At 37.4% G+C, this 26,923-nt stretch overlaps 1 protein-coding gene across 2 annotated transcripts in view; it reads right to left on the reverse strand.

Annotated features, from left to right (window-relative positions):
* Nucleotides 1-2,886: 2,886 nt before the first annotated feature.
* The window catches only part of cdk19 (cyclin-dependent kinase 19), a 79,799-nt gene continuing 55,762 nt past the window's right edge, over nucleotides 2,887-26,923 (reverse strand). For both annotated transcript variants that reach the window (XM_055016194.1, XM_055016195.1), the window contains exons 5-13: nucleotides 26,357-26,414; nucleotides 24,530-24,661; nucleotides 22,539-22,682; nucleotides 21,548-21,617; nucleotides 21,386-21,458; nucleotides 16,913-17,010; nucleotides 16,621-16,699; nucleotides 11,774-12,019; nucleotides 2,887-8,052 (exon numbers count right to left, since the gene is read on the reverse strand). In XM_055016194.1, the coding sequence (XP_054872169.1) occupies nucleotides 7,927-8,052; nucleotides 11,774-12,019; nucleotides 16,621-16,699; nucleotides 16,913-17,010; nucleotides 21,386-21,458; nucleotides 21,548-21,617; nucleotides 22,539-22,682; nucleotides 24,530-24,661; nucleotides 26,357-26,414 (1,026 nt within the window). In that variant the 3' untranslated portion in view covers nucleotides 2,887-7,926. The remainder of the gene's footprint in view (nucleotides 8,053-11,773; nucleotides 12,020-16,620; nucleotides 16,700-16,912; nucleotides 17,011-21,385; nucleotides 21,459-21,547; nucleotides 21,618-22,538; nucleotides 22,683-24,529; nucleotides 24,662-26,356; nucleotides 26,415-26,923) is intronic.

Here is a 26,923-nt window from a genome sequence, read left to right on the forward strand (position 1 = left end):
TGGTAAAAGGGACCACATGCACATTTAAAGACTTTACTTCCCCAGACCAAAGACATTAGGGAGGACAGAAGAGTAAATCATGCCTGTGTGTTCACTCAGTAGGGATATGATTTAATGAAAAAAGCTGATCTACATGTCAGTAAATATTTTAATGCCTTACTGCAATATATTTTACTATATTTTAAATTGTCACTTGGTGCCTACAATTTGTTTTCCTTTCCATAAAGAGACATTTTTACGATAAACTGCACAAATTTGAGCCAAAAGATTCACTCGAATACAGGGACCCCAGTTAATGCGGATATGATGGCTATAAGATGGGTATATTAATATGAACTGCTGAGTGTTGTATTTATGCAGCATTCAGACTCTGTAGTCTTGAAATGATTCAGCAGCTGAATGGCACCAGCTCAGTGAACAATCACCCTTGGGTGCCACCAAGTGGTGAACAGCGACACCAACACTCTCAGCTGTAACACACTGCTGCCCCACGACTCCTGTCCGAATGAAAGTGACTGAGACAAAAGAGATTTTTATTATAACAGAGGATATAAAATAAATATACATGACTTTTTTTCTCATTTAACAGTCATTTGTACAGTGAAATTTGGACAAGTTTTGCTAAAAGCAGCTAAATAAATGTCTTCTTTTTCTGATTTTCCTGCGCTGAGCTATTGCTGCCTTATCTATAAATGCTATGAAAGGACAATACATTTAGGCCGTATGTATATTTCAAACTCATGTGCACACACACACACTCACACGTTCACACACTCATACATAATACAGATCAGATGTAGAAGAGTGGACAGACGCCCCAACCTGCAAAGCCTTCTGCTGATGCAGCTCACTGAGAGCTTTTTGGGAGCAAAAGCATCAATTAAAAAAACTTTTTTAGTCCCCTTCTGCAAAATGTATTATTATTAAGAGATGCTCTGGCGTGATAAACAGTTAGTGGAACCTCGTTTTGTGACTTTAGCGACTCTGACGGGCACTGAAGGCATCGCAGAAGTTCAGGTTTTGCAGATGGAGCGTCTGTCTGTCTGTACAAACTGTTGAGGGCGACAATAAGTGCTTATGTTCTCCATCGGAAAAAGACAGGCACATGCAATACTATCAAAAAGGAGGAGGTGTGAGAGGAGAGAGCGTCCTAGAGGTGCACTAGATTTCATAAAAGGCATGTACTAATACGTGTGTCCGTCCATATCTACACACACACAGAGGAGCGTCGTCTGCCGTATAACTTTCATAGCACTGCCAGAAACTGTTAGTGTCTAAAGCAAGACATTAAAAAACATTAAATACTTTTTATTTTTATTTACCACTAAATAGTTGAGCAACAACAGTGCATTAAAAGACAATTAATGTATCAATATCTCGATGAGAAATTCTTAAAATGTAGTTTTTATGTACAGCATTTCAAAACATAACTGCGCTTCATGTGTGAGGACAACATCTATTAGCAGAGAAAACAAGAGCTAATCCTCCATCAGGATTCTTTGCAGTCTTTAAAAGTGTGACACAATGAAGTGAAGTCAAATATATATATATATATATATATATATATATATATATATATATATATATATATATATATATATATATATATATAGCTGCTAGCTTCCACATTGTGTAAATAACAATATGCTACATTGGAACAAGGGGGAAAAGAGATAAGAAAAAGACTGACAAAGAAGATGAGGACATAAAATTTTAAAACAAATTCCCATGACATCTTTACACGATGACAAAAAAAATAAAAATAAAGGCACCGTCCACACAAATCAAAAACGTGGATCATTATCATTCCTGTAACAACAGTGACACTGTGGAAAATAGGTGTGACAAAGTTGAAACAAAACCCACGAGAAGCCGGTGAGTGATCCCAAACAGCGGCGTCACCTTCATTCTACTGTACATTGAGGTGGCGTTAACACATTCAGTAACTAGACGTCATTTCGTGCGAGCTTATAGAGAGGAAGTAACTCTAAAAATGACAAGAAATATGGTCTAGCGATGCCTGGTTTGTCTGACAGAGGTCCCTTTCTATAGCTACTATAGTTAAGGCAGAGGGAAGTTCAAAAAAGGGGTATTATTCATAGATGTATGGAAATAATAAATATGATTGTATACTATCCATATATATGCTTTTTCTTTACAATAGTTCATTTAGAGTACATTTTAAAATGCTGTGAAAAAAAAGGACACAAGTGAGCGCCGTCTCGCACTACTGTACTCAATATTAGATGAGGAATGAATACACATCATCCATCAAAATACAATAAAACCTGTCAACTGCAAAACCTAAGCGCAGGTGAAAGCTTTAGTCTGGGATTTCTTTGCATAGCAGTTGTGTGACAGTAATTTGTCTCTCGCTGGAGCCTCAATAATACTCGTGACACCTCGCTTGTGTGGAGAGAGACGACCAAAGTGTCTTAGCGTATCCTCGCTGCTACTCACTTCATATGCACACACTGAAGGGAGGAGAAAACCTTTGAATAGCTGCTGGTTTTTGATCCCCGTCATGTATGTGACCGACCCTGTTGCACCCCCTCCCTCCCCCAGATCTGTCTGCCAGACTGTCAGAACACAAGAGTAGAAAAAGATGAACTAAAGCGACAAGCACTGTGAGGAGTTCCTTTACCAAACTGCTTTACATGTACATTTAGGGTACAAATTATTACCTGAAGTTTGGCTTTAAAGCTGCACTAATCGATATTTCTAAATGGACAAAGGATCAAATGTGTCATATTAACCCTCTGAACCCCAAAACCTGAAGGCGACTCCCACCAAAACCATTTTTAAAGCCAGGAATTGTAAAAAAAAAACAAAACAACTTTCCGTCCTTGTAATGTATGGCTCTGACAGCAAAGTTTAAAATTGTGGTATTTTATCAAAATCACTTGATCCTAAATGTCTCATTCAAAAAAAAAAAAAAAACACCAAAAACAAAATGCTAAAACCAAAAAGATCTGCACCATTCCTACTGCGACCAAATCTTCTAGTGACCAAAAGTCATTAACTGTTCAGTTGAACTGCAGGCCGTGTTCACGCACAGCAGTGAGGAGACAAGTCTGTAAACAAATTAGAGAGCAAATAAAACATACATGAGCAGTAAAATAAATATAACATGGTGCAGAAATGGTATACAGAAGAGCAAGTTGTTGGAGGATACATTCAGCATGGTGAAATATCTCTCTAGAGTTGATGTGTAGAATGTAAATAGTAACATTTCTTTAGTATGTTTTTTTTTTCTTTTTTAGTTATCTCTACTTCTAGCAATGGTTGTGCTGCTTCCATACAGGTGCAGGACTTTATATTGCAGAGAAAAATGTTTAAGTGGTAAGTAAAAATGTGGCAGGAGCAAAAAAAAAAAAAAAAAATGGACGCTTGGGGTGCAGAGGGTTAAAGTTATCACCCATAATGATAAAACCAGAAAGAATGATTAACCAGAAATGCTGCTCTCCTCAGATTTATGGAACTCTGTAGCTCCTTTTAGCTTACTGTTTAGTTTTCAAGCCATGTTTGACGTTAGAAAGCAAATGTTACCTAAAAGAAGAGTGAATTGTATTCAGGTGGACAGAAACACAACTCCAGTTTAGTCTCAATCTGTGGCTACTCGCTGTGAAATAAAGGAAACGTTTCTTAATGCATAAACAATATCAAATTTATAAATGGAATTTTCTGAGGTGTTTTCCAGAGCTAAAAAAAAAAAACTTAGATGACATTTGTAATAGTGCAAACAGCAGACTGGGAACACCACCTTTCTCACCACTATGCCATGTGGTTCAGATGTTCCATTTGTCAGGATTAAAGGTGGTAATGTTTTGAATAATACTTATATATTGTCAATTCAACAGGAATATGGAAGAAAACAAGTTACAGTACTGGAGCTTTGTTGGGTGCCTCCACTCTAGAATCTCTTTTGCTGATGTTCTACGTTACTACGATGTTCTATTTTATCTGTTCTGCTGCCCCAAGTGACCCAAAAAATCAATTACTGCAGCTTTAGATTTGTTTCGAACCTGCAAGATCCAATATGTGAGATCTTTAGTCAACTGAAAACGACATTCATCTGCTCTAGCTTAAAAAGGAATCATGTTATTTTAAAGTTTTCTGCAATCAAACATTTTTTAAAATGATTTGATGTCATTTTTTTCCAATTGGCATCTTGGAATGAAACTCTTAAGATGAACATCAGGATTTGACATGAATCCTGCTACAAAATTATTCCAACTGCACGTTTGTTTTGGTTTAAAATAAAGGAAAATGAAAGCAGAACTAACACAATTTGAATGGAAAAGACCCCAAATTGCAAACATCAACTGTAATAAATCCATCCAGCTGCTCTTATTATCAATGCATGAAACGCGAGGAGAACGTTACAGTGACGAGATGCAAATAATATTCAGTATCGACTGACGGAGAAACTTTCAGCATAAGCGAATCTTGACTGGAATTCTCGACACAAATACATAATCATGTTTATAATAAAGCACTCAGGTTTTGCATGTTGTGGTTTAAAATAATAATAATAAAAAAAATGCTTGAACTCGTGCAGCAACAATTCTACTTGTGTAATTACAGTTTCACAAAGGACAGAGGTCCAGTTCTCTTTTCAGCCACAAGGTGTCAGTGTTTCCTAACCTCACTGCAGGCAACACATCTGGCAAATCCAGTCCTGCTGTGTCCACATCTGTCTGAGGAAAACGCAGTTACAGTCAAACCAATGAGTGCGTTCTTTAATGCGACCTGCAGAACGGCTGGTCATGAGCAGCCAGGGAAAGAAAACAGGATTTTCTCTTTATTTTTTTTTCATTCTGTGTACCATCTTCAGTAAATTTACTGGAAAATTAATACTTTGACAGTATCTCAAAAATAAACTCCTGCATTGATAATCTTATTTAATTAAGAAAGCAGAGGGAATTTTGCAATGTTTACTGTTAGTATCAAAGGTATGATAGAATGGCCCACTTCACATATATACAGATGGTTGGATTATTAATGTATACACTGAATTACATTTTTTTTAAGATTTACTTTCTGGTATTTTTGCCTTTATTTTTGCTAATAAGATTTAGCTGAATTAAACAACAAGATATAATCGTGAGCATTTCAATCTCTAAAAGTGTAAAAGCCCCAAAGCTAATTCTGTATAAGAGTGGATCCTAAACAATTTTCTGAAAGATATCAGTCTTAAGAACTTGTAAAACTGGAAAGTACCCATATAAAAAAAATCCAACTTGATTTTAAAAAACACTGAAAACAAATTGATTTGCATTCTGTTTTTTCTTTTTTTAAATAAAAGGCAGAAATATTCCTACTTGTAGTTGTAAATGCTTTATGTGATATATTAAATGAGCGTAGTGGAGTAACTCAGAACTGTGTTTAACCCTCCGAATCCCAAAACCTGCCGGCAGGTTTGAAAGGCATGTTTTCTTCTACAAAATTATGTAAATTACAACATTTATTAGAGCAACGAAAATACTTGGATATCCACCTATCCAACAGAGAAAAAAAAAATTGAAGCTTAAAATTGTGATAAGTTAAAAACAATCATTTTCTTGAGTCTCATTTTATATTTGCTAGAATTAAACCGTTTGTTCGAACCGGATACTGTAAAAAATTAAAAATTCAACGCACCTTACCAAAACTGTGACGCTACTAGTGACTCAGCTGTGACCAACAGTTACATGACAAAAATTTGGAAACTTCTGAGCTGAACTGGGATGAACTGCAGGCCATGTTTACAGAGGCAGACAGGAGACAAGTATCAAAACAAATGAAAAATAAAAGTAGTTAAGTACATACAGTATGCGGAGTTGCTATTTTTTCCCAGCATTGGTAACATCGAAGAGGAAGACAGAAAAATGTCGTACATGTTGATTCCTATTCTTCATTTATTTTTTTTGTAAAATAAATTTAGAAATGTAACTTCCTTTGTTTTTTTTAAATGATTTATGGCATTACAACTCTGTTACCACACAAAATACATGTTTGACTCCATACTCCTAGCCATGATTGTGCTGTTTCCATAGAGCTGCAGGATTTTATATTGCAGGGAAAAAAGAGCCCACAGAGAGTAAAAATGTGACAGGAGCATAGAAACTACTTGGGGTTCAGAGGGTTAACGGGAGAAAAAAATGGCCTTTTGGGAAATGTTCTCCTTGCTTTTTAGCCAATAATTAGATGAAAAGATTGACATCACTCATATGTCTGCAGGTAAATATGAAGAAAAAGGAGATAATTAGCTTAGCTTAGCATAAAGACTGGAAAGTCCAAAGCCAAAAAGCACATCTTAAGTTTTCTAATAAAACTTTAATCTACTCAAACACTGAAGGGCATATTTGAGTCCAAGCAATAGTAATAGAAATTAATAGTAAATAGTAATATTTTCCCTAAATCCAGGCATTATGCTAACCTAAATTAACTGGCTACTTATAATAACAGAGTGACATCAGTCTTCTCATCTAACTCTCACTTTGTTTAATTCCAAACCTGAGCTTTTGTCGAATCCTTTATTCAAGAATAAAACCACATGGAGGTTAATATACTGGACATGAAAGTGATTTTAAAAAGCTGCTCATGCCTCCACCAGCTTGGACATATTAAAGAACGCACCCGTTGTCCATGAATGTGCTCCAGTCTGTACCAAAAGCCTGCTGAGTGTTTGGCCAGAGGGGCGGAGTGGAAGAGGTCGAGGCGACAAAAACTCACCCCACGTTTGTTCCAGCTCTTTGCAGATCGGTTCATCAGTCAGTGCAGGTCTAGTAAGTAAAAGGATTAAACAACATGCATATAAAACATACTGTACACACACACACACACGCTCATTCACGCACACACTCACAGGGCAACAACGATAACAATAAAACCTTAAAAAACAATCTGACATCAGGCAGTAACAGTCTCAAGAAGCATATGTCGGGGGGTTCGGGGGCGTACTGTTAGCTGCCCTGTACGTTTATGCGCACGTTCGGAAACCTTGAAAAGTTTTGAGGGTCCATGATAAGACGGGCGTCGGAGCGATAGTGTCCACCAGTGGCTCCTGGACAAGAAAAAAATCACTCCAGAGCTGCCGGCCACAAACAAGCAAGAGGACCTCCTGAAAAACGCTGTCAGAGGAAACGAAGCTCGGCTGTCAAATGTTTCGCATCTCTAAAAGTTTTGGAGTGATCAGAATATACAGAAGCTGTAAAAAGACAACTGCTCTTCTTACAGTCCAAATCCAAATCTACACAAACAGATCTAAATATAGAAACCCTATAATAAGAAGTTTAAGTTAAATTGCGCTTTTAATGTTTCCCTGATTTATTTTACGGTGTAGAAACTTTTTTTTCTGCATCAGCTAAAACTTTTGCTCCTTTTCGTTTGATTATCCAAGGTAATAGAGATGACAGTAAAGGGCTTTTCTCCTGCGTTTTGTTTCATCCAATCGCTTCCATATGTAACAATATTTATAGTGACATCAACTATCAAGGTAACCTTGAAAAGTCTAGCAAACAAGCAAGAAAAAAAATCAAATAGAAAAAGGTGCTATATAATGTACATATATGAACACAGCTGCGATTCTTCCTCTTGAGGAACGTTGTGTTTGTAAGTGCCATGGTTCTGAGTCTGTGTGTGTGACGCCTTCACATCTATCTTACAATTTCTCTCTCAGCTGTTTTTAAAAATGATTCCCCAGCCCAATGAGGCAGAACATGTTGGATTATTATTATTTTTTGGTTCCTATGTTTGTTTGCCTTCATGTCAGACTGCCGTGGAAGGCTGTCGGGTAAAAGGTGGAGAAAGGAGGAGTTGGAATGACGTTGTGGAGGGACGGAGGTCTGACCGGGACGAGGGGGTCGAGGGCGACGTCTGCTGAGGTTGGTTGAAGACAAGGAGGAGGCGACTCCTCTGCTGGTTCAGGAGCGACTGGGGGCCTCAGTAGCGGTGGGTCTGGTGGGAGTACTGGGAGCTCTGCTGGGAGGATGACGAGTATCCCATGGTGCTCTGGGGCTGAGTGGAGCCTTGGACGTTGCTTTGGTAACCAAGGCGGGAGCCGGAGTGCTGACAGTGAAACAGAGAAGAGAAACACAACGGTGAGCTCTTCTTAAACATACAAAGCTGCCTGTATGTGAGCAGGTATTTAATGTGGTTTTTAGAAGAAGCAGCTTATTTATCATGAGTACCACTAAAAACATTTCAGCTTTACACTAGGGGTCCTGTTTTACCTGCCAAATTTCTGGAAACTTTGCTCATAATATGCAATAACATTATGTGTAAGTAATGGTTTAGTCATTACAGTTGTGAACTAGGCCTGGTGGATCATCTTCATTAACATTTGGCTTTTCTTTTCCCCTGATCATCAGTATCTGTATTTTTATTGACTGACCACTTCAGGTCTCAAATGGTGTCAGAAATCTTTTGAGAAATGACTCTCAAGCAGAGACTGAAAAAATTGAACAAGAAACACAAGATGTTACCACAATCCAGGAAATAAGTTATTCTGACAGTGTCTGCAGTTACGCTAATGGCTAATGGCTAATGGTTAAGTTATATGGCAGCCACAGATTAGCCGGAGACAGAGTCTGGAAAACAATAATTAATAAAGCTTTAAGATATGGACCTTAGTAGACAATAAAATGTTAAAGCAGCGAAAAACTATGAAAATAGAGAAGAACAGCAGACTTAACTGCAGGAGACAATCTGATCAATCTCAGTAAATTAAACAGAGGAGAGTGTCCTAATCTGATCGCTCCTATTTCTATTTTACATTTTCAGTTATGGCCACCCTGAATAATGAAGAAACCTTGTTCCTGTTATCACAGGCTGTTAAAGCATTACATGTAATGTATAGATCTCTCAGTCCCTCTCAAGTACCAATAATCAAAATTGACAAAACAAACAAACAAACAAACAAAACCCGTATCAGTTGATCCCTTCTGTGGACGACAGATTGGAGGGTCGGAGTATAAAGTCCAAACATTACCCTAAAGCAAGGCCTTTAGCTCTTTTTGCTCTAGGTTTGGCTGACCATGCACTCTGACATGATAAACAAAAAACTGAATTTTCCCCTCTGGGATCAATAAGAGTATCTAACATTGTTCTCCTTATAATTCTTCAGGTGCAACAACATATTTTAACCCTTATTTTCTCTCTCTATTTTTTCAAGTCCAATAACAAGCTATCTTTACAACTTTTCTGTTCATTTCTACACACTGTGTTTGTGTCAGTTTGGGTACAGTCATCTATTGTGCCATATCTGTAAATATGAAGTATTTTTTTTATCTTAATTCTATTTTTTAAATTCTTGTCTTTTGGTTTCTAGACTCCATTTTTTATCTAGCTGCTGCAACATGTGCATTTCCCCAGTGAAGAGAAATGAAGTTTATCTTATCTTAAAAGTTAGCTAGTAATTAGCTGTTAAAGGCTGTAGTCATTCTAAGAAGGGATTTCCCAAGCTGACGATGTCCGTTGGTAAACTCCCACAATGCTCTTGCAAAACTGCCTGTAGTCCAACTTACCCCCTCCCCACTACAATATTAGACAGTAAGAGGCACAACCAGGTACTGCAGCTAACATACAACACATGGTCAGAGGTTTTTGTTGTCTTTTGGAGCTTGTGGAGTCATTTTGTGGAAGTATTTTCAGCTTTGTGACATCGCAGATATAAAATAAGTTTTCAAATTGGTAATTTATCTATTAGAAACCACTAAATCCATTCATTTACTTAAAAAAAATCAAACAGAAAAAACTGAAATAACTTTGTTTACTAGCTGGTGTCAATTTTCTTTAAACCACTCTAACAACCAAAGAGATGACTTCAGAATCTAGCATGTTCAAAAACCTTTAGTGTGATAAGACTAATTGTATAGATTACTGTCATAAAATGTGCAGCATAAATCAATTTCCATCAGGTCAAAATACAAGTTTATACTCAGATTTGTCCAGTTCACTGGTCCATTCATTTGTTTTATGCAGCCTAAGTTAGACTTTGTGATCTTAAAAAGCTGCTTTCATGGCCCAACTGGGGGTGAAATTGGTGTTTAAATGATCTTCACTCTTAAAAATCTATTGTACAAAGTTTCTTGTGGTTCAGGATGAGGTTTGCCAAGGCTGCATCTCTAAAGACATTACTTGGTTTATTTTGACTTTGCTTAGGAGACTTTCAGTGAGCTGAAAAGTCTGAGTTACACACTGGGGGAATGAACTGTCAAAGATGTGTATTTTTATCTCAACCAGAAAGTGCAGAACTAAAAATTTACATATTTTATGTAAGTGACGGAAAACATGAACTGAAAGACATTTTTATCAGAAAAAAAGAATGTTGCAAAACCTGTTGCATGCAGTAAGAAGCAGGACAGGATGCAACAACTCACAGTTATGACAACTTACTGTCGGAGACCTCAAGTGAACCGGTTGCATATCTGCACCACACAGACCAGGTCACATGTGCAACACTGCTGCTGTTCAGGAGAGTGACTGCAGAGTGCTGCATGGTGGGATATATGTGGATACGAATCAATGAGGCTAAAAGTAGGACGCTGACAGTGACGGCGCTGTCAGACAGTTAGCCACCTCCTGGTATATCGCCCACTCCACTGGTTTATTTATACATCTGCTGAGGCCTGACAGCCAGCAGCTGTCTCATAAGCATGACTATATATATATCTGTATATGTATTATGTGTATGTCTGATGGTGTCGCCTCCATGTGGCCTTGCTGATAGAGACAGGAGAGGTCAAACCAGTCACCTCTATCACACAGCTCTGTGCAGTATCAACACATGACCTCCCTGCCCTTGCAAATATACGCAGATGTTTGGTTGAAAACAAATCACATTAGTCGTTTATTTTTGCCACAGTTACTGTGTTTCCCACCCTTTTTTGAGGTCTTGAAATAAAAATTATCAGTGCATTCACATCTGAAGAAAGGCTTGTGTTTTCTAGATGACGCTGTATGAGTTCATCCTTAAAATGTCTACATGTCATTTTCTCAAACTTTTGCATACAGTTACATGTCATCGCACTCTTTCCAACACTCTGAAATCTCTGCTCTTTCTGGCCTCGTGATAAGAGTCGAGTCAACAATACGACAGACGCTCTGAGAAGAAAAACAACAGCTCACAGGCACCACGGTGACTTGATATGAGCTCTGTCAGCGGGACCGTGTGGAATGTACAATCCTTATCAGCGAGACACCAGGCTGTTGTTGTGTTGTGTGTAAGTGTATGTTTGTATGTGTCTCTCTCAACAGTAGCTCCTTCACTTCTCTCTGTTGTGAGGAAAAGTTGTTCTAAAGAGATCAGGAAACAGCTACAGGGAGGTAAAGCTGAAGAACCTCACCTCATATGTGGACTAATAGAGACTATAAATGGGTATTTTGATGTATCTTCTATCACAATATGCACATAATGTGATATTTTGCATTATGATATTCATACATATTATGATATATTATCATTCTACAAGATTAGATAGATGAATAATATAGATTAAATAACCATTATTAAAAGCTGCTTTTGGCTATATCAGTGAATTAAATTCCTGAAAAGTCAAAGCCCTTCCTCAGACTACATTGACCATCCATCAAATGTTATATTGCCATTTAGAAAAGATCCTCATTTATGTGCATCCACAGAAAGAAAGGACAGATACACCAAAATTCTTCCTCTATTTAAATAAAATCTAAGTATCAAAAGAAAAAAGAAGTGCAACAGTGCGGCTCGCTGATTTTTTTTTTTTTACTCAAATGGAAACAAGATATATCAGGCTAAAAACCCACTGACCTGATACTCTGACTGTAGCACCCCGGTGCCTGACGAGGTCCCAGAGGGCCCGATCCGAGGTTTCTTGTTGGGGGGCCCCTGGTCCTGACCGTGCTGCAACCCTCCACCAGTGGTGGCCCCCGTGGCCCCGGCAGTGCCGTTGGTTTGAGCCGAGCTCTGCTGAGAAGGAGCCTGCTGGGCCGCCGTCTGCTGCTGGTTCTGGGCCTGAGTCTGGCCCGTCGTCTGCTGGTGCTGCTGGGTTTGATTCTGCAGACAGACACACAACACAAATAACAACAGCTTAACAAAAGGGAGTGTGGCTACGGGGAAAATGTGTGAAATCATCTTGCTTGAAACGGTTACTTTGTTTGCTGTATTTTTAGCTGGTGGCTATTTTTGTCTGTTTCTGTGATCCACTTTCTCAGTGAAGTGACTGAAATGAACTCGAATTTGGCAAAACACCAGTGTATAATTTGAATAAAACATTAGCATAAAAGCAACTTGAGCTGAATGCGAGAAATGACTGTAAAACTGATGAGACAAAGAAGGAAACATGTAGCAGCTCACCTTAGAGAAAATCCTTTATGTAATTAGACAATAGTGCTGTCTCATATTGTGTTTGTCTGTGTGTTATTCGTGGACCATCTATTACACAAATGTTTTCAAAAGAGGCCCAGATGCAGAAGTTGTTGCACAATGTGCTTTATGTGACTGAGCACAAGAGAAATCACATTAGTTGATTAACTCGTGTGACATCAGGGTGAAACTCAATACCTGTATATATTGGTGAGAGCTGCAGTATCCACATGAGTTTAATGTTACCTTTGGTGGAGTCAGCATGGAAGGCCACACCTCAATTATTTACTTACAGTGTGTGATACTTCATCTGGTGATTACGTGATTTAAAGATGGTCAGTTATGGTGTCAGATCATTAGACTGTGTGTATGTCCGTAGCAACAATGTCAAGAGTTGATCGTTCTACATCTATTACAATGGGTTTTCAAAGGTGCACTTAAAAACTGCACAAAATTACGTTTTTCACCTCTAGAAGTGGCACGAAGCTTTAGATTCATGCATAAGATACATAGTCCAGCCAGACATGTAGCAATGTGCCAACAAATGCAGTAAAAAAGAAGATTGCTAACAAGTATTGTAAACCTCTGCTGTGTCCAAAGTCCCCTTGTTATTTATTTATTCATTCTGATTTATGAAACAGTACTTATACAGTACTTACATAAAATGTGGTGCACTAGATGGTGGGACTATAAGCAAAAAGCACACTTTTTATCAATTTTGGAAATTTTGAGCATTTTGTATGGTTGATAAATTGCCACTCTCATACTCTAAATGTTAATGGCAGACTATAAATAAAGTTCACTAAACAGTAAATATAGACTGATTCCAGATATAACATGAGAATTAAAAAATGTTGGTTTGAAATACCTTAGCCCTCTGAACCCCCAAAGTCTCTGGCAGGTTTGAAAGACGTATTATGTTTGAAAAATCACCAAAATATCAGAATTTATTGCAGACATTGTAAAAAACAAAAAGTCTCTTTCGGATTTTCAACTTTTCTACAGTCCTGGAACTAATCTAGTGTGATGATGGCAAATTTAACCAAATCTAAGCTTGAAGTCAATAAATTTAATCAAAATGCTTTTTTCTACATGTCTCTTTTAAATTAAAAAAAAAAAGTTTGCACAAACCAGATCATGATCACACTAGTTCACTCATGATTCCATTCAAACACTGTAAAACTACTTCATGCTGCACAACGGCAAGTTGTAATGTTGGAGTACGTCAAAGATAACACGTTCAAACTAGAATCTGATTATGAGGATGAATAACGATTCAGAAAGTCCAACTCTGCCGGCTGACAGAAGTTGTTCCTCCAGTTTCTTACATAAAAACCCTGGAAGTCTGAATCTGTGTTTTTAAACCTGTCATCAGTTTATTGCAATTTTAAAGTGGAAATGCTCAACCATTGGAGCACATAAAACCCATTATTTGGACATGTTAATGAGGCAGAAACTCAATTTTCATTGGAAGGGTTCTTCAAGTATAGCATATTCAATTATAAAAGGGATGATTATTGCTCATATGATTTTGTATTTTGCAGCAATTTGTGTGTAAATTGGTCAGGTGTTACATTTTTTTCATAAAGTCACCAGCAAAGACACAATACAGTCATAATCCTGACAAAATTCATAGTTATGGCTCTTATGGATCTTTCAATGTGCTAAAATTGAGAAAACCCTTTTTCTGTGGTTCACTATGTATTTCAGTATATACTGTATTTAGAATAGGTGTGATGAACAAACCTGTATGTGCCACAATCAGATCTGTGTTGCAGCAGAGGCTCACATCAGTTAAATTCATTGAGTAGCGTTTTATCCTGTGTCATGTGTCAGTTTTAAAGAGTTTGTTTAATTTAGCTTCATTTTCTATTTTTGCTTCTGCCTATTCTATACTGAAGGAATAAAACCAAGCCAAGCCTCTCACTCTGATCACACTCGGATCATTTGCTGCTTTCTAGACAGCAGCTGTGAATACGATACAGGAGCTACAGCTTCTCAGAAATTACATGGAGACGTCCATCGCTGCCTTAGCGCTCGCCTTCTTTTTAGACCGCACAACGTGACCTGCTTCTTAAAACAAAGCTTTGGCAAAGAATGCGCTTTTTCAGCTGCTTTAAATGCAACGATGAGCTGCGTTGGTTGGCCTCTTTGCTGCACTTTGCTACTGCATGTACAGTGTGTCCCTGCCTCTGGCAAAGTCACCGCCGAGTCCCCATAGTGATTTATTATACTGTAAAAATAACTGAAGGGACAGGGGAGAGCCTGTTTACTCTAAGGGGCTGCAGATTTCTACGAACCAGTTCTGCTGTAACATTATATACGATGGAATTGTCCGGGGAATCTGGTACACTGAGACGATCAAACTGTCACATAAAACACTAAATCCATTGCACAGCTGAAAGGATGTTTTAAAGGAGACAAGCTGTAATTTTAAGAACATTTTAAGAATTTAACAGTCCTCCAAAAATTCCACAAAGCCTGAAAAACAAATGGAAGTCTCTGTGAGATGGAGGCTTAGGTGAGACTTTGTCTGTTGCAGATACTAATGGAAAGATATATTCAAAAATGTTGACGGATAATCAGTTTGAGAATTCTGCTTTGAGTTTATATGTTGATATAGTGACAAGTTTCAGCTAAAAAAAATTAATTCATCGTCCGAAAAATAATCTGAAAGATGTCCGATAATCAATTAAGAATTTCAGTCATTTGCAAGCAAAATCATTACAGTTTCTCCAAAGTGAGGATTTGCTGCTTTTCTCCATTTCATGATAATTGCACTTCTGGTATTTTTTCACTATTTTAGATTCTATAGACTAAATAATAAGATTATTTTCTTTGTTTGACATTCATTAGCCTCCTTGCTTTTATGAGTGATTGTAATTTGGGGAAATTAGGACATAAAGTCTGTATTTGAAAGCGTTATGCAGATATTATAGTGTTAAGGGAATCAGTTTTTCCATTAAAATTCATATTTTTGCAGTTTTTGTATCCGGGTCAATATATAACTGAGGGACTTTTTAAGTCCATCGGATATGGAAACTCTGCGACCTTCACCTGGAGAGGTGAGCTGACTGCCGCTCTGCTGTGAGATTTAAACCGGCAGCTCATATTTGTCCAGCTTGTGTTTTTCTTCCTCCGTCATTCATCTCTCTGGACAGCAATACAATCTCACTATGACAAGCTTCCAGCCTCACACCGCTCTGGGTTTTAGATCATTTCTAATGCACAAGTGTGGCACAATCAAGCCTCGACCTTTTATACAAACTACGCAAAACTGTAGCGCTACATTCTTAAGATGTGTGTACAAGTCACTGCCTGAACACTGAATGTTCAACTGCTCTGTTATGTAATTTCAGGAAATGTGTAATGACTCCTCTCCAAATCAGAAAAAAATAAGTTTGATGAAGCATAAACGCCAGAGATGTCGAAGACCTCACAAATAGCTGATGTTGAAATTCTCCAAAGGTGGCAACAGACTTCGATCCAATCTTACCCTGAACATTTAAAAATCTCACTGGTTTCTGCATCAGTCAGTGCAAAAAACATACTATAATGTTCAGTTACATTCAAAACTGCCATAGAGGTGACACCTATATTTGCTGTTTTTGCACTGAGGTCACAGTTAGTGACAGTGTTGGTACTGAACTGCATCATATTCAGAGATATTTCTGATATTTTGTTTATGAATAGGGAGGACAAAAAAAAACACAAACACCTTTCAATATAATGTGGTCCACTACTTTAACTATGACCTCAGAGGTATACACAACATCTTGTCTAGTTTTACACATTTCCAGCAAAAGCGTCAAAATTTTATGCATCTCATAAAAATGCAGAATTTATTTCAGAACTGTTGTATTGAATTTCAATTAATTGTTTACTTAATGCTGTAAACTCAGTGTGCTTACATACTGTCTCTATTATTTGTCTCATTTTTCTATTTAATAAAAGTGTGATCATATTTTGGTGTTTTTGGAGGTGTAAAAAAAGAAAATACCCTATAAACTGATGTTAATCTGTGAGTAGATTATCTGATCAAACTATCAGCTCTTTAAATGTTTTTATGCAAACATACAGAATGAATGTAAGTGAACAGCTGAAGCCAGCGCTGACGTGGCTTTCTAGTGCTGACATTTAATTGATGTGACCATGAAAAACAACCCATAAAAGACAATACAATATTCTGAATGAGGAGGTACTAAATGAAACAACTTTGTGTGGTTCTGAATTTAATTCCCTTTATGGCCAGTTGATCAAATTATTTCCATGCTGGGACACTGTATAATTACCTTTTCTGTTTTCTCCTCGGGCTCGTCTTCATTTAGAAACTCACGTTTTGGGTAGGGGATCTGACAGCCTGCGAACACACTGGAAAAAAACAGATAACATCGGCGATTAAAGCGCTTCTGCATCAACATACTGTAAATTTTTACTCTATGAACCAAAACACCGGATTAAAAACAGGAAGACTTGACAAACATAAAGGAAAAAACCCCTCACACTGTAAGAGGTGAACCACTGCATTGCTTTTGCTGAATAAAGACAAATGAAAGCCTTCTGTAAAAGTTTACTGAGGCTCACTCAGTGGTTGGTAAAGGGTCCTCCAGGAAGTAGGGGTCCTGCAGCGCCTGCTCTGATGTGATTCTTTTGGTGGGGTCCATGGTGAGGAGCTTCTGCAGCTGAGGGCAGAAAAAGATAATAACAATCAGAAAAGCTTTATAGTTACAGAGAACAATCAGAAAACAAAGTCTAATAAAGTATTTCTTACAGCTGTAGGTTGTATTTTAGCAGGAAAAAAGGAAGGGAACAGATTTCTATTCAGGACTCAAAGACTTCATTACCCATAATCCAGCTGCTGATTCTGGACTAGAAACACAATTTCTGTCAGCTTTACATTCAGCTCAATCTTTTTTAGGGCTGGATATCCGAATATTCGGTCATTATGGTGGTATCCGAATATTAATTTTGAGATCCAAATAATCGGAATCGAATATTTTGGCAGAACCGAAACAGTGACTGTGGGGTTTGAGTGGAGACTTTAAAATTGTTCATACGTGTTTGTGAGATGGGTTTAAACTGGAGGTTTATAGCCATTTTTATACAAAACATACAATCATTTAAAAATAAGGACATCCTATGAAAATTGTTGACTTTTACAACATATTTGAACAAGCAAACCCTTGATTATCTTTTGTTACCAATGAACAAATATTCAGAACGTGAAAGTATGTCTTTTAAAACCCACCATCAGTTTTGAAAGACATAATATCTTTTTAAAAAACACCAAATTTATACCATTTATCAGAGACAAGAGCTGTAAAATCAGACAGAACCATTCGATTTTCACCTTTCCAACTGTCCTTATCTATGCTGTGCAGTTGCATTGCGACGTGATACCCTGCGTCATTATACTGATATCGGAGTGTGACATCCCCAAAATTTCCCAGTGAGTGACCTAATCAGTCCCTACGAGCTCATGTTTACTCATCTCGGTTTGTTTGTAATAAGAAACTGCGCAGGTCGAAAAGACCAGAACTACAAGGCAACAAGGGATCTTGTGAACCAAACTACAAGTGTGAAAAGACCATTAAAGTCTCTCAACAGAAGAAGCAGCAAAGCATTCCTGAACCATTAACACTGTCTTTAACCCTCTTATCACCAAAAACTGCTGGCAACTGACTTTATTCTAAATGTTTAACTTGAATTTAATTGAATTCTCCCAAAATAAACTCTGTACTCTAGTCAGATTCTCCACTAAACAAAGCATTTTGCACACTTTAGTGCAACTGTGAAGTCATTAGTGACTGAGCTGCGACAGTCATTTGACAAAATATCAGGGACGTTTTACACAGTGCAAGAAAGACACAAGTAGGAAAACATATTAAAATTGTAACTAGTAAAATATCTATCGCATGTAGAGCCAACATTTTTACATTATTGGTAAAACTTGTGAACACTTGGAAAAATACTGTGCATGTTGATACCAGGTTTTTACAAATTGTGTACATTTTTCTACGATTTATGGCATTATAACTCTGTCATATTGCACAAAATATATTTCTGAGCTCTGCCTACATCTAACCATGGTTGTGTCGTTTCTATAGATGTGCAGGACTCTATACTGCAGTGAAAAATGAGGCCACTGTGAGTAAAAATGTGACAGAAGCAAAAAATGCCCAGAAACTGCTTGGTGTTCAGCGGGTTAAACCTCTGACATGTTGTTCTCTTTGTTACTAAGGTGCATGGTGTCATCATGGGGTCATCTAAAGAGCACTGTCATATCAGTGCCTGAGAGAAAAGGTTGTGGATGCCAAAGAGTCTGGTAAAGGCTTTTAACACAACTATCCAATAGTGCTGTGTTGACAAGGTTACTACATGTTTTCCTGCATCTCTCACAGATCTCAGTGTTGTTAGCCACACTGCAGTTCAACGCAGTGAAAACAACTCATAATCTAGTTATCTGTGCAATGGAACCAAACAGCTACTTCAAAAAAATAAATAAATAAAAGGCTCTTCCCACAATTATTCGATTGTAAATTCATATATTTTCTGATCTGTGCAGATTATCTTTCCTTGTAATATGAATATGTGTATTTGCCTGTTGTGGAGGAATAAGATTTACATTGAAAAGAGAACAACTCCACAATAAATCATGCAATTTTTAAATTTTTTTAATTCTTTATTTTTCAGTTTTATCAGATTTTTAGTGATGGGTACAATTCACATGTGCCAGCATGTGCACAATATTATCGTTGTTCTTTTTTCAGAAGACAATTTCCCATCCAAGAAAGTAAAATAAAATACAATAAAATAAACGGAAACATGAACATCTTTATGAACATTAGGCAGTGACCATTACATTGTCTTTAAATTTTTAGACTCAAAATTAGATTGGCCTTTTTAATTTTTATATACGCAACCCATTTTCCCCAACATGCTACAACCAATCTTGTTTTTGATTTACAAATGCTGTCATCTCTTCTATTTTATAATTATCCATTGTTATATCCCACCATGCCATTTCTTAGTTATCAATTTCTTACTTGCAACCAACAAAACGCTCATTAGATATTTATCCTTTTTTCTCCAATTCTCTGGTAAACATCCGAAATGAACAGCTTTTATTCCAGATGGAATTACATATGCAGTGCTCCATGAACATCCTTCCAATACTGTCTAATAAATGGGCAGTCCTATAGGATGTGAAAATGGTTTGCACGTTGGTCTCCACACTGTCTTCAACAGATAGGAGGAGTTCAATCACAATGTGCTTTTTGACATGGAGTGATGAAGTATCTTATCAAGGTTTTCCATCCATATTCCTTCCATCTCTGTGAGTTTGTGCATTTCCACTGGAGTTTCCATATTGCAGTCCATTCCTCCTCTGATATAGTCATCCCTCCTTCTTTCTCCCAAATTGTCTTTACATATTCAGTGGAATGACGCGTACGATTCATCAGACATTTATACAGAATTGAAATTGGCTTCTTATTCGTTTTCCCATCATATGAATTTCTAAACTATTTCAGTAAGTCCATGTTGCTCTCTGACACTGTATCTACTTTTGTTTCTATATAATGACTGATTTGTAGATATCGATAATAATCTTGTTTTTCTAGTGCATATTTATGTTTAAGTGTATCGAAGCTGATAATTTTACCATTCTTAATCAACTTGCTTGAAGTTATTATCCCTTTTCATGTTCAAAATTTGAATCGTGAGTCCAATTTGTTTGGTAGAAAGTCAGAATCATAAGCATACCATTTTAACATTACATCTTTTTTCAGGTTATATCCTTTAACCACATTTTTCCATATAGAGAGAGTGCATTGAACCCAAGGGTTATCAGTAGTGTCAATATATTTTTGAATATTCGCATCAGCCAGAGTAGCTTGTATTGGGAAAGGAAAGGTTTTCTCCTCTATACTTTTCCATTTGGCATTATATGATATGTCACACCAATTTACCAATGCCTTCATCTGTGCCGCGCTAAAGTAATCCCTTAGAGATGGCAAGCCCCATCCTCCCTTCTCTTTAGACAATTGCAACATCTTAAAGCAGACTCCTGGCCTTTTCCCCTCCCATATATTTCTCGATATCATCTTGTCCCATTCATTAAATTGAATTTGATCAATTTGTATTGGTAGAGTCTGAAACAAGTATAATAGTCTTGGTAAGACATTCATTTTGATAGATTCGATACGAAAATATAAACTGAAATAAGGAATTAACTTCCACCTTGTTCATTTATCTTTTTCTTCGGTGGAGTATAACTGAATTCCAAAATTTCTGCTTGATTTTTTTGGTATACTAATACCCAAGTATTTTAAGGATTCACCCTGCCACATCCTAGGGCACTTAGTAGTTATCTCCACCGGCGGGTTTAGATTTATCTTACATCCCGAGAGCCGACTGTATTGCTCAAACAGCAGCATAAGTTTGGGAAGGGAGTCTGTCGATTGTCCTAATTAGACCAAAATGTTGTCCACATAACAAGCTAACTTGTGCTCCCTTTGTCCGATAGTTATACCCTTAATATGCGGATTTTGTCTTATAGATTGGGCCAATGGTTCAAGATACAATGCAAATAGAAGTGGAGACCACGAGCAACCTTGTCGTGTACCTCTTTCCAAAGTGAAACTGCTTGACAAATAGCCATTAATTTTAATTCTTGCAGTTGGATTGGTATATAACACCTTTATGGTATCAAAAATTGTATTATGTAATCCAAACTTGTGCAATATTTTATCAAGAAAATCCCAATTAACTGAATCAAATGCTTTTTCAGCATCAACACTGATAAGTACTGCCTCCGTTTTCTTCTTTTGTATATGGTTTATAATACGAAGAGTTCTGCGAATATTATCTTGTGTCTGCCGGTTTCTTATGAAGCCTGTTTGATCATTATGTATCAACTTAGGTAGGAATTCCTCCATCCGTCTGGCCAAAATCATGCAATTTTAAGCTGGTTTAAGTTAAGGTTTAGGGTTAGTTAGGTAGTAGCTATGGTTATTGCAAGTCAATGTAATGTTCTTTGAAATGATGGAAACTTACCAACAGGAAAACTTTGCTGTCTGGTTTGACTTTATGCTTCTCCATGTATTTGATTAAGCTGCTGTTTGCATACCTGTTGGACAAGAGAACACGATGCCACATTTGACGTTTTATTTTTGAGTTTCTTTTGACGATGCTCAGATTTTGACAACATCTACTCACGTTGTCCTCCTGAAGTCTTTCTGCAGTGTGGGGTACTCTGGCATCTTCCTGATGTCTTCCCAGTCTTTATCTGTGGAACAAGAGAACACAACCAGGTTTACAAATGCTACAAATATCAAAACATACAGATATATAAGGAGTTATTAACAAAAGTTTACATACTCATGTAAAGACCATGTATATTATAGCAGTCTTTCAGTTTCCAAGGACTTCTACAACTCTGAATTTTAACTCTTTGTCACAAAAAAAACAATTATGCGGTTCTTTTATACATTTATTAAAGGTCTTTTGAAAACATGACAAAATCTGCTGGGTCAAAAATATACATAGAGTTAATATTTGGCTAGAAGTCAATTGGTAATTTCCACCTCAATTAGGTGCTTTTAGTAGCCACTACAAGCTTCTGATCGTATCTGTGACCACTCTTCTTGACAGAATTGGTCCAGTTAAACTATATTTGTCCGCGTTCTGACACTGGCTTGTTTCTTCATCGCAGTCCACAGGTTCCTGATTGGGTTTAAGTCAAGACTTTGGCAAAAAAAGTCAAAAACCTTCATTCTAGTCTGATTCAGTCATTTCTTTACCATTGTTGATGTATGTTTTGGTTTCAAAATTTTTGTTCACAAATCTAAGTGCTGGTGACAAGAGGTGTATAATAGTGTTTGAAAAAAATGACCCGTACATTCAAAGGGTTAACTAGACACTCCACAGAATTGGCTGTAAATCAGTTGACATTTATTTAGCACTTGTGCGAGATATCTCATCAAACACAAAACGAAATCAGATCGGTGTGAAGTGATGACAATGAAAACACTCGGCATCCACTGAGTGTGGCCAGCTGCTGAGCCTGGTGACTCTCCACACGAGTCAAGTTTGTTTGAAATGCAAACCCAAATTTCAAAATTAAAGCTGATTGAGAAAACAGCAGGCAAACACAGCTGTGGCCTTGTCTGAGTGTAGTTGTGTGTATTTGTGTGTTTTGTGCACAGACCTGCTGGGAAACCCATGACGCTGAATATCCTGTCCAGCTGGTCGTGATGGAAGGGGTTACTGGTCTTGATGTCTTCCTGGCGACAGTGAAAGATGGGCTCCGACGTTAGAAGCTCTGCGAAGATGCAGCCAATCGCCCAAATATCTGATGCATGTACAAACACACACACAACACACACAGACGCCACTCAGTCTGAGTGTTCTTCAGATACATTAGCTACAGTGCATTAGTCTTCCTGGAATAAATGAAGGTGACAGATTTCACATTAAAGCTGTTTACTGTTATATTATATGCATTTACATGAATTGGAACCACTTTTAACCTAATATATTACTGATCTTACATGTGCAGTAACTTTTCACTTGTATGTGAACACTTACAGTGACTGGTGTCTTCTTTCTAAACTACTAACATAAAATAAAACACACATGCATTTCAACAAGACCAACAAGTTCCGGGCAGAACATGGGTGTGTAACTATTATGTATGACTATAGACATGCTTAAAAGAGCAAAGTGAAGTTAAAGTGAACCTGAATTTGACTGAGAAGCAATAAAAACTGAGAGAATTGAATCAGGTTTCTGTAGGTCTAAATGATCATACATTCATATTTAATGCATTTGGGAAATTTTAGATGACAAAACTGACACCACTTCCTTTGCTATTCATTAGATATGAAGCCACAGTCAGCAGCAAATTAGCTTAGCATAAACATTTGAAACAGAAAATTGCCAGCTGACAGACAGTTTGGCACATAAACATCTGTGAAACTGTGAAATGTAATTTTAACACTTTGGTTTTTGCACAGATTAAGGCTATGATAACCAGCAGCTGGCTGTGAAATTATATTTAATAGCCAGACATAGATATCATGATTTTTATGTAGTGCTAAAAAAGCATGTTTTCTCCAGCTCAATGCAACTTCTTCCTCTTCCTCAAAATGAAATGCAAGTTGAAATCACCTTTTTAGCCTGGCATTTAATAGATTTTATTCTTTTAATATAATAATAATAATAATAATAATAATAATAATAATAATAATAATAATAATAATAATAATAATAATAATAATAATAATAATAATAATAATAATAAATATTATTTTATTGTTTTTTTTAAATTGATATTATTTTGAATATCTATTTTTTCTGATATTTTTTAAAACATTTTAATCTAATTTACCTGTCTTTTACCACTTTACTTTTTCACTATTTTACAATTTTGAATTTTGACTTATCCAACCACTGGTGCTTCCTCATTGCAGCTATTTAGGGTGCTGTTCTTTCAGATCCTCAGTTCCTGTTTTTACATGTTGTGTTACATGAAAATGCAATACAAATAAAGTCTGACTGATTGAAGGATTATCGTTTTGACACAGTTTAAGAGATCCAGTGCTCATCGCAGACGTTGCTTGACATGATTACATAACAATAATTCCAGGGAGCGTTACAAGAGTGTTGCAGAAGACCTGGAAGTGCTGTATCGCTTCATGAGAGGCCACTTAGATGTGGGTAGCATCCAAATTTAAATAAAGTGCAGTTTTTGATTTTTATAGGCGCAGTCTCAGAACTTTTTGATCGCACTTCATAGAAATAATCACCAGCATACTGGAGGTCTGGAACACTTTGAGAGTGTTCGCTGCATGAAATACTGTGACGGCGCAGTGTTGTCTCATGTTCCACGTTTGATAAATATAGACGTGTAGACACACCCGCCTCACGCTGATGAAAGCCAGGGATCATATGAGCACTTACACCTTATCATCCACCACTGATGTGCATTCATATTTACACACAGAGAGCCCTTCAGGGACACTGAGACACTCATTATGCTGCTAAAATCACAGCTACTCATGTCGATTAACACAAACCAGCTTCAGTCATGCAAGCAAGCAGGGATCAAAGTCCTGTTTTAGTGCTGAAAGTTTAATGTTCAAGTTTAATGTTCTGTTTAACGCACACATGAGGGTTTTCTTAACACGTGTGACTCACCGATAGCTTTGGTGTAGTGTCGGGCCCCCAGCAGCAGCTCAGGGGCCCTGTACCAGAACGTCACCACCACGGGGTCGAGGTCCGCCAGCGGCTTGAGGGGAGAGTTGAAGAGTCTGGCGAAACCCATGTCAGCTAAAGGACGTGTGCACAGAAGATAGATGCAGTTAGCAAACAAAGGCATTATCAGAGAGCGGTATGGAAGGATGAAGGGTGGCCCTCGTCCAAGGCTGCTGTAGGGCCACACTACAGCTAAGTGTGAAACACCTACAACTGGTAAAACTGCACAAGTAAAGCAGATTTTTAATGTTAAAACACATATCCTATCTTTTGCCAAAATTACATTCTGGGATCTTATTTATCAAACTGAAAAATCACACTTCAGATTGTTATATTTCCTACTCAGCAGCAAAAAAGTGAAAAAATTTTCTGCTGCAAGTGGGATATTTATCAAGAGACTCACTCCTTTTAACAGCAACAGCTTAAAAGCTGCTCTAAATGGAAACAAATGTTACTTTGCCTTATTCTGTAAATATGTGATTCAAATTATTCCAAAGCTTGTTTATTAGTGTAAAATCCTTGATATCTCCAGTAGCCATTAAAATGCGAGATAATTTGGCAGAATGTTGACACAGTGCACAAAATGAAGATGCAACTTTTGTTTTAAGAAGTTTAACCATTAAACCTGGTTGCAGGTTTGAAAGGCATGTTGTCTTAGTTACTCATCCGTGACGTGTATCTGTCCATCCAAGCAAAGAACTGGGATATTTTATCAAAATCACTTTATTCTACATGTCTAAATTTAAAAATTGTCCAAAAAATTAAGTTTTTGCTCTCACCAGATTCGGTAAAAAACTAAAAATTGTGTTTTTTTGCACAACTGTGAAGCCATGATTGACTTAGTTGTAACCAGCAGTCGTATAGCAAAATTTCAGAGTATTCAGGTGAACTGCAAGCTGAGCAGTGGTATGAAAACGAGCTAAAAATGCAAGTAGTAAAATATGTATTGCATGTGGAGCCACATTTTTTCCAGTACTGGTAACACCTGTGCTGATTTGGGAAAAAAAATTTGTAAATGCTGATGCAAAGTTTTTGCGATTTTTGTAAAATAAGTAATTAAACAAACCCAACTTTCATTTGTCCCTTTTTGTCATTTATGGCATTATAACCTTATTATACTTAACAGAAACCATTTCTAAGTTCTCTTTTATTCTAGCCAAGGCTGTGTGTTTCCGTAAATGTGCAGGACTTTATATTGAAGTGAAAAAAACCTGCTGAGGTTCTAAGTGTTAAATCTAAAACTGTTATTTACATAGAAAGTGGGAAGTGAAAGTGAGCCATCCAGAAAAAGCTCAACTTTTGAGAAACATATATGAACATGAGCGTGTAAATTTAATCTGAAAACAATAAAAGTCACATTAAAATTATATAACAGATGAGTAAATAAGCTACATATCTCCCTGAATTTGCTCTTATTAGTGCTGTGGAGTCCAGTGAAAGCTTTGCCAGCACCAGTTGTAGAGTCTGGCTGCACTGGAACAATAAGTCAGTACTATTACTGGGAGCACGGGGTTTAAAAATAGACTCCAACATTGCAGCATTACCCTTCAACAGTCCGCTGGCCAGCTGGCTTATGTAACAGCACTGATCTGAGCTCTCTGTCAACCTCTCAGGCACAAGGTTAAATGCTGCAGCTCGCGGACACTCGAACAAGTCAACGGCCTCATTGATCCCCTGTCATAATGGTACGAGTATCTGCAAGCTGTATCATTTACAAATCCACACACCGCGTGTAGCGTTTCATAGAATAATCTTTCCAAATCTTCTTACCGATTTTAACTCTTCCTCGTTCAGGACCTTCCCCCATCACCAGGATGTTCGCTGGTTTCTGTGGGAGACAGAGAAATATCAGATACTGTCTATTACACAACAGAAATATGCAATTCTATTAAATATGTGTGTTTCTCTTTTCAAAATGGTGTTCAGTGGCCTGTATCGGCTGCCTTGTTGGTTATTGAACCACTGGACCACGTGACCACGTCAATCCGACATTTTAGGAGAGAGCACTGAAAACTCGCCACACAAGAATGAGGTCAAGCGCACTTAAGAATCTGGCAGTGCAAGAAAAATAAGCTTAAGGGAGAAAAAGATGTGCTACCCCACTGACCTACATGAAAACGATACACCACTTTTGAAAGAGGATCCGATGTAATACAGACCTAAATGCTTTGTTTGTCATAAAGTTTAAAGCTGCAGCTCTCATTCTCTGCAGGTTTAGTGGAACAAGCTGAAGAGAAAACACTGACTTAAAAACACCTCATGAAGTCGGATGGCGGTGTACAGTGGGTTCTGAGAGATCTTTCCCTGAAATCAGCTGCCTGATGTTGCTGGGAATAA

The sequence above is a fragment of the Amphiprion ocellaris genome, chromosome 12 (genome assembly GCF_022539595.1).
Source record: "Amphiprion ocellaris isolate individual 3 ecotype Okinawa chromosome 12, ASM2253959v1, whole genome shotgun sequence".
In the NCBI taxonomy this organism is placed as follows: Eukaryota; Metazoa; Chordata; class Actinopteri; family Pomacentridae; genus Amphiprion; species Amphiprion ocellaris.